Here is a 9,353-nt window from a genome sequence, read left to right as displayed (position 1 = left end):
TACACTGGACAAAACTATTGGGACACTTAGGACTACAACTGGACCAAAGTATTGGGACACTTAGGACTAAAACTGGACAAAAGTTTTGGGACACTTAGGACTAAACCTGGACAAAAGTATTGGGACACTTAGGATTATAACTTGACAAAAGTATTGGGATACTTATGACTAAAACTTGACATAAGTATTGGGAAACTTCGGACTACCACGGGACAAAAGTATTGGGACACTTAGGACTACAACTGGACAAAAGTATTGGGACACTTGGGACGTAAATTGGATAAAAGTATTGGGACACTTGGGATGAAAACTGGACAAAAGTATCGGGACACTTAGGACTAACACTGGACAAAAGTATTGGGACACTTCGGACTACCACTAGACATAGGTATTGGGACACTTAGGACTAAACCTGGACAAAAGAATTGGGACACTTAGGACTACCACTGGACAAAAGTATTGGGACACCTACACTGGACAAAAGTATTGGGACACTTGGGACTACAACTTCACAAAAGTATTGGGACACTTACGACTACAAGTAGACAACAGTATTGGGAAACTTATTACTACCACTGGACAAAAGTATTGGGACACTTATACTGGACAAAAGTATTGGGACACTTGTGGCTAAAACTTGCCTAAAGTATTGGGACACTTGTGGCTTAAACTTGACAAAAGTATTGGGACACTTAGGACAACCACTGGAAAAAAGTATTAGGACACCTACACTGGACAAAACTATTGGGACACTTAGGACTACAACTGGACCAAAGTATTGGGACACTTAGGACTAAAACTGGACAAAAGTTTTGGGACACTTAGGACTAAACCTGGACAAAAGTATTGGGACACTTAGGATTATAACTTGACAAAAGTATTGGGATACTTATGACTAAAACTTGACATAAGTATTGGGAAACTTCGGACTACCACGGGACAAAAGTATTGGGACACTTAGGACTACAACTGGATAAAAGTATTGGGACACTTGGGACGTAAATTGGATAAAAGTATTGGGACACTTGGGATGAAAACTGGACAAAAGTATCGGGACACTTAGGACTAACACTGGACAAAAGTATTGGGACACTTCGGACTACCACTAGACATAGGTATTGGGACACTTAGGACTAAACCTGGACAAAAGAATTGGGACACTTAGGACTACCACTGGACAAAAGTATTGGGACACCTACACTGGACAAAAGTATTGGGACACTTAGGACTACAACTTGACAAAAGTATTGGGCCACTTGGGACTAAAACTTGACTAAAGTATTGGGACACTTAGGCTGAAAACTGGACAAAAGTATTGGGACACTTAGGACTAACACTGGACAAAAGTATTGGGACACTTCGGACTAAACCTGGACAAAAGAATTGGGACACCTACACTGGACAAAAGTATTGGGACACTTAGGACTACAACTTGACAAAAGTATTGGGCCACTTGGGACTAAAACTTGACTAAAGTATTGGGACACTTAGGACTAGCACCTGCCAAATACGCGGGCCCGACCAACGCTGCTTGCAGCTTTAATTTGACTTGTTTTGGAAAGTCTTGACAAGCCGAATTTTCTTGTTCTATTGGCAGATAATGTTGCTTAGTTCAAATAAAATACCCCTAATTTTTGTAATTTTTTTTTCTTGTTTTTGAACACTGACTTTTTGCAGTGCATGTAAAAAGTATTGTAGCGGATGGCTACGGGCTGTTAGCCAATGACTTTGGCTGCGGGGCGGGACTTCCGGGGAGAAATAGGGAAGTGACGTTGATGACAGGAAGTACAGCGTTCGAGTTTTGCCGGGAAAGGAGGGCAGACGCACATTGGCGTTGTTGTGTGGTTGAATCGCATCTTGTGCAATTAAGACAAGACAAGCAAAGAAGTTGTATGAGCCTACATTCATGGAATATTACAGTATGTATAAAAAGGTCATCATTATGTGCATTAAAAGTTTAACATATAATTATGACTTTTTAATCTCATAATTATGACCTTTCATTCTATTTCGACGTATATATCTCAATTTCGACTTTAATATCTTATTTCTTATGTCTAACCATCAATTATTTATTGTTTTCAGTGGCTGAAACATGCTTCCATACAAACACGTTGATACGTTGAGATGTCCGATAATGGCTTTTTTTTCTGCCGATATTCCGATATTGTCCAACTCTTGATTACCGATTCCGATATCAACCGATACCGATATATACAGTCGTGGAATTAACACATTATTATGCCTAATTTTGTTGTGATGCCCTGTTGGATGCATTAAAGAATGTAACAAGGTTTTCCAAAATAAATCAACTCAAGCTATGGAAAAAAATGCCAACATGGCACTCAGGCCCGGCCCTCACCAATCTGGCGCCCTAGGCAAGATTTTAGGTGGCGCCCCCCCACATTGGCAGTGAAGTGTATATACTCACAAGAAACTGAATAGCTTTGTCTTTGACCTTTTTTTTTTTTTTTTTTTACTTACAACTATACCTAATATATAAAGGGGTGGAAAAGTGACTATTACCTGCAGGGCAAACATTAGCTAACCAGAAGGCAAAAACAATGTAAACAAAAAACACCTGCTTAAAAGATCTAATACAAATGTCCCTGAGGAATGTAAGGTGGGAGTACCGGTACTGTAATTACCTAACGTTACATTATTATTTTCCATAACAATTTAGCCCCCTCCAACAATATTAACCCGACGTTAAAACAAAACTAGCTATTTATTGATTAGCAATTGCCGAATCATGTAACATTAGCTTAATGCTAAAAAGCCAGCTACTATCACATTCTGTAACAGACAAATAATTTCATGTAGGCTAACGTTACCTACCTGCTACCTCTGTCTTTTCTCGTTTCTCCTCCTCTTCTTTTCTCTTTTTTCTTCCCTGGGCACCTGACAGTTTTGGCCGTTTTGACATCTTGTGTTGATTTTTTGATGTGGTGACGTCCAAAAAGAGTCATGATACGGGAAGGGAGGGGGCGCACCGTGCGGGGGGAGGGGGGGGGGGGGCGTAATGTTGTAACAAATAATATTTCTATTAAATAGGCTTTACTTTGCATTTTAATTAATGTGGGATTATTTTTTGTATTTAGAAATAATAGTACCAACTTTTTTTTTTTTTTTTTTCTCCAACATTTGTGGCACTGGCGTGGCGCCCCCTGATGGACGGCGCCCTTAGCATTTGCCTATACGGCCTATGCCACGGGCCGGCCCTGATGGCACTGCCATATTTGTTATTGAAGTCACAAAGTGCATTGTTTTTTTTAACATGCCTCAAAACTAGGGATGTCCGATAATGGCTTTTTACCGATATCCGATATTGTCCAACTCTTTAATTACCGATACCGATATCAACCGATACCGATATCAACCGATATATACAGTCGTGGTATAGGATTTAAGATTATAAGATAAGGTACTTAAAAAAAAATTAATAAAATAAAATAAGATAAATAAAAAACATTTTCTTGAATAAAAACGAAAGTAAAACAATATAAAAACAGTTACATAGAAACTAGTAATTAATGAAAATGAGTACAATTAACTGTTAAAGGTTAGTACTATTAGTGGACCAGCAGCACGCACAATCATGTGTGCTTACGGACTGTATCCCTTGCAGACTGTATTGATATATATTGATATATAATGTAGGAACCACAATATTAATAACAGAAAGAAATGTGTGTGAATGAGTGAGGGAGGGAGGTTTTTTAGGTTGGTGCACTAATTGTAAGTGTATCTTGTGTTTTTTATGTTGATTTAATAAAATAAAAAACGATACCGATAATAAAAAAAAACCGATACCGATAATTTACGATATTACATTTTAACGCATATATCGGCCGATAATATTATCGGACATCTCTACTCAAAACAGCAGCTTGGAATTTGGGACATGCTCTCCCTGAGAGAGCATGAGAAGGTTGAGGTGGGCGGGGTTGGTATGGCGGGTTTAAGGGGGGTAGCGGGGGGCTGTATATTGTAGCGTCCCGGAAGAGTTAGTGCTGCAGGGGGTTCTGGGTATTTGTCCTGTTGTGTTTCTGTTGTGTTACGGTGCGGATGTTCTCCCGAAATGTGTTTGTCATTCTTGTTTGGTGTGGGTTCACAGTGTGGCGCATATTTGTAACAGTGTTAATGTTGTTCATACGGCCACCCTCAGTGTGACCTGTATGGCTGTTGACCATACAGGTCAAAGCGTAAATATCATGTGACTGGGTCGGCACGCAAAGGCAGTGCCTTTAAGGTTTATTGGCGCTCTGTACCTCTCCCTACGTCCGTGTACACAGCGGCGTTTTAATAAGTCATACATTTTACTTTTTGAAACAGACACCGATAATTTTGAAACCGATAATTTCCGGTATTACATTTTAAAGTATTTATCGGCCGATATTACCGGACATCTCTAACTATTATGATTCACTATTTATTACGACAAAATTGTGGGTCACAGCCACCTTTTGCACCTTTTATTTCAAGTGAAACATGGAAACACTTTCAGCTCGTTAGAAGTAGCGGCAAACTCGTAATTCATGCTCATGTTGCTCGGGCACCATTTCTTCAAAGTTATTATTAAAAAAAAAAAAAAGTACACAGTTCATTTTTTTCTACTTTAGCTGCTCAAACTAATGACTTGACATCACACAAAGCAACATATAGGAATAAACATTGATAGGAGTGTAAGATGAAGTCAACCTCGCCCACCTGTTACATGCAGTAGATTAAAAGGAAAAATAGCAACTAGCATGCATAACAGGAAGTAAGTGTATAAAAAGATGCCACTGACATGTTTTTAATCATGTGCGATTGTTGTGAGCAGAACATCATAGGAGTGCGGCTCATAAAGCGGGCCCCCCCCCTATGTTCAGTCACGGAAGAAGTGCACCGCTGTGTCATCACATGGGCAACAGAGATGGAGCCACGTCAGGCGGGTGCGACTTGAATATGTCCTTCATCAGAGCTGCGGGAGGACAAGACGGACGGGGTGAGTGTGACTTCACTTCATTTGTGCCGCCAGTCGGTAAGCATACCAGCTGTGTCACATAGCCCCCTCATGCCACCAAAGATCGGGTCTCTGTCGGTGAGGAGGTGACTCCGCCCCTGCGGGCCTGACCCCGCCTCTAGCAGGCCAGTTTCCTCCAGGCAGCCCTGCGTTCAAACGCCAACAATAAAAACGTGCGAGTGATGACAACAACAGCCAGGTTCCTCTTCCTCTCACCAGCAACGAGTGGCTCAGGAGGAGCTCCTCCTCCAGCGTTGGCGGGTCGTGCTTGCGTCTCTTGTCTCCAACCATCAGCCGGCACAGCACGTCATCGTCCGGGTTGTGAGCCCTGAGAGACGTGCCGAGCGAGAACGTGAGAAACGGCAATGATCTTCAGTCACAAACATTCCAAGATGGCAGCTTTGTAAACAGAAAAAAACTGAATGTGGTGTCCCGCCGTACCGTTTCCTGTTGACAGCGGGGGGCTCGGACGGAGGCTTGCTAGCGTCCTCCGGCATGCCGCTGAAGAAGGTCAGCTGGAAGTCGTCATCCATGGAGATGTAAGGAGCCAACATTTCCAGATCCATCCCATCCATGACCTGAGACAAGACAACGTGGTGGAGGTACTGGTCACTTCATTAGGTACACGACATAGAGATGCACAGTGGTACCTCGGTTTTTGTTAGTAATCGGTTCCAAAAGGTTCGAATTGTACAAAATGAATCAAAAGTTCCCTTTAGAAATTACACTAATCCAATGAATGCCTTCCATTATTTATTCTTTTATATAAGGGTGTCAAAAAAAAAGAAAGATTTTTGAATAAATTGCAATTCTTATGTGTAACGATTATTAATCAAATCGAAGAAATCAAAAATGATTAAAAAAAAAAGATAAATACGTATATATATATATATATATATATATATATATATATATATATATATATATATATATATATATATATATATATATATACATATATATATATATATACATATGTATATATATATATATATATATATATATATATATATATATATATATATATATACACACAGGTAAAAGCCAGTAAATTAGAATATTTTGAAAAACTTGATTTATTTCAGTAATTGCATTCAGAAGGTGTAACTTGTACATTATATTTATTCATTGCACACAGACTGATGCATTCAAATGTTTATTTCTTTTAATTTTGATGATTTGAAGTGGCAACAAATGAAAATCCAAAATTCCGTGTGTCACAAAATTAGAATATTACTTAAGGCTAATACAAAAAAGGGATTTTTAGAAATGTTGGCCAACTGAAAAGTATGAAAATGAAAAATATGAGCATGTTCAATACTCAATACTTGGTTGGAGCTCCTTTTGCCTCAATTACTGCGTTAATGCGGCGTGGCATGGAGTCGATGAGTTTCTGGCACTGCTCAGGTGTTATGAGAGCCCAGGTTGCTCTGATAGTGGCCTTCAACTCTTCTGCGTTTTTGGGTCTGGCATTCTGCATCTTCCTTTTCACAATACCCCACAGATTTTCTATGGGGCTAAGGTCAGGGGAGTTGGCGGGCCAATTTAGAACAGAAATACCATGGTCCGTAAACCAGGCAAGGGTAGATTTTGCGCTGTGTGCAGGCGCCAAGTCCTGTTGGAACTTGAAATCTCCATCTCCATAGAGCAGGTCAGCAGCAGGAAGCATGAAGTGCTCTAAAACTTGCTGGTAGACGGCTGCGTTGACCCTGGATCTCAGGAAACAGAGTGGACCGACACCAGCAGATGACATGGCACCCCAAACCATCACCCAACCATGCAAATTTTGCATTTCCTTTGGAAATCGAAATCCCAGAGTCTGGAGGAAGACAGGAGAGGCACAGGATCCACGTTGCCTGAAGTCTAGTGTAAAGTTTCCACCATCAGTGATGGTTTGGGGTGCCATGTCATCTGCTGGTGTCGGTCCACTCTGTTTCCTGAGATCCAGGGTCAACGCAGCCGTCTACCAGCAAGTTTTAGAGCACTTCATGCTTCCTGCTGCTGACCTGCTCTATGGAGATGGAGATTTCAAGTTCCAACAGGACTTGGCGCCTGCACACAGCGCAAAATCTACCCGTGCCTGGTTTACGGACCATGGTATTTCTGTTCTAAATTGGCCCGCCAACTCCCCTGACCTTAGCCCCATAGAAAATCTGTGGGGTATTGTGAAAAGGAAGATGCAGAATGCCAGACCCAAAAACGCAGAAGAGTTGAAGGCCACTATCAGAGCAACCTGGGCTCTCATAACACCTGAGCAGTGCCAGAAACTCATCGACTCCATGCCACGCCGCATTAACGCAGTAATTGAGGCAAAAGGAGCTCCAACCAAGTATTGAGTATTGTACATGCTCATATTTTTCATTTTCATACTTTTCAGTTGGCCAACATTTCTAAAAATCCCTTTTTTGTATTAGCCTTAAGTAATATTCTAATTTTGTGACACACGGAATTTTGGATTTTCATTTGTTGCCACTTCAAATCATCAAAATTAAATGAAATAAACATTTGAATGCATCAGTCTGTGTGCAATGAATAAATATAATGTACAAGTTACACCTTTTGAATGCAATTACTGAAATAAATCAAGTTTTTCAAAATATTCTAATTTACTGGCTTTTACCTGTATATATATATCCATCCATCCATTTTCTACCGCTTATTCCCTTCGGGGTCGCGGGGGGCGCTGGAGCCTATCTCAGCTACAATCGGGCGGAAGGCGGTGTACACCCTGGACAAGTCGCCACCTCATCGCAGGGTCAACACAGATAGACAGACAACATTCACACTCACATTCATACACTAGGGCCAATTTAGTGTTGCCAATCAACCTATCCCCAGGTGCATGTCTTTGGAGGTGGGAGGGAGCCGGAGTACCCCGAGGGAACCCACGCAGTCACGGGGAGAACATGCAAACTCCACACAGAAAGATCCTGAGCCCGGGATTGAACCCCAAACTACTCAGGACCTTCGTATTGTGAGGCAGATGCACTAACCCCTCTGCCACCGTGCTGTATATATATATATATACGTATTTATCTTTTTGATTTTTTAAATCATTTTTGATTAAGAATCGTTACACATAAGAATTGCAATTTATTCGAAAATCGATTATATATATGGCTGTGAATGGCATCAGGTGGACAGGTTAATTATGTACCAATTATGTACGTCTGCCATTGTTCCTCTGTGTGTCGCGAGCACAGAAAGACCAACAAAGTCTAATACAGTGGAACCTTGATATACGAATCCCTCTATTTGCGAACTGTTCACTTTACGGGCTTTTAAATCGCGCCAAATGTGCGCCTTAGCGCGAAACATGTACGAACGTGTCCATTAATTTTGTGTTCCGCTGGCAGCCATTTTGTGCTTGCTCGTATTGAAGAAATTGAGGAATCACGTTTTAAATTGTGATGATAACGGACCTTTCCGGGAAAAGATGCCCTTATCTTAGTTTACAGCGGAGGAGAAAACCACCTCGTTCAGCGGCGCCTCTTCAAGAGCACACACACACCCATCTCCCCCCGTGTCTGCTCCTTTGTCAACGTTAATCTAAGTGGATTTGACTTTTCAAAATGTTTATTATTGTAGCAATATGGTTGTTAAGGTTAAGGACTAGGGATGTCCGATAATGGCTTTTTGCCGATATCCGATATTCCGATATGGTCCAACTCTTTAATTACCGATACCGATATCAACCGATACCAATATCAACCAATACGATATATACAGTTGTGGAATTAACACATTATTATGCCTAATTTGGACAACCAGGTATGGTGAAGATAAGGTCCTTTTAAAAAAAATTATAAAATAAAATAAGATAAATAAATTAAAAAAAAATTCTTGAATAAAAAAGAAAGTAAAACAATATAAAAACTAGTCATTAATGAAAATGACTCAAATTAACTGTTAAAGGTTAGTACTATTAGTGGACCAGCAGCACGCACAATCATGTGTGCTTACAGACTGTATCCCTTGCAGACTGTATTGATATATATTGATATTGATAGGAACCAGAAATTTTAATAACAGAAAGAAACAACCCTTTTGAGTGAATGAGTGTAAATGGGGGAGGGAGGTTTTTTGGGTTGGTGCACTAATTGTAGGTGTATCTTGTGTTTTGTATGTTGATTTAATAAAAAAAAAAAAAACGATACCGATAATTTCCGATATTACATTTTAAAGCATTTATCGGCCTGCCGATATTATCGGACATCTCTATTAAGGACTTTTTTTGTGTGATTTCTGATCGTTTGTGAGGACACAAATGTATTTCTGTGAGTGTGTGTGTGTTGGCGGAGCAGCGCATACAGCACAGTTCAGCTTGTCGTTGTTGTTTTAGCTT

The 9,353-nt window shown here is 40.4% G+C and overlaps 1 protein-coding gene across 1 annotated transcript in view; it reads right to left on the bottom strand.

The window, feature by feature from the left end:
• Window positions 1-4,460: 4,460 nt before the first annotated feature.
• hif1al (hypoxia inducible factor 1 subunit alpha, like) overlaps window positions 4,461-9,353 on the bottom strand; it is a 38,271-nt gene continuing 33,378 nt past the window's right edge. The window contains exons 12-15 of the mRNA XM_061972312.1: window positions 5,450-5,586; window positions 5,225-5,336; window positions 5,037-5,154; window positions 4,461-4,966 (exon numbers count right to left, since the gene is read on the bottom strand). Coding sequence (XP_061828296.1) covers window positions 4,902-4,966; window positions 5,037-5,154; window positions 5,225-5,336; window positions 5,450-5,586 — 432 coding nt within the window. The 3' untranslated portion in view covers window positions 4,461-4,901. The remainder of the gene's footprint in view (window positions 4,967-5,036; window positions 5,155-5,224; window positions 5,337-5,449; window positions 5,587-9,353) is intronic.

The sequence above is a fragment of the Nerophis lumbriciformis genome, linkage group LG17 (genome assembly GCF_033978685.3).
Source record: "Nerophis lumbriciformis linkage group LG17, RoL_Nlum_v2.1, whole genome shotgun sequence".
Classification (NCBI taxonomy): Eukaryota; Metazoa; Chordata; class Actinopteri; order Syngnathiformes; family Syngnathidae; genus Nerophis; species Nerophis lumbriciformis.
Note: the sequence above shows the minus strand (reverse complement) of the source record. Positions and strands in the feature narration are given on the sequence as shown.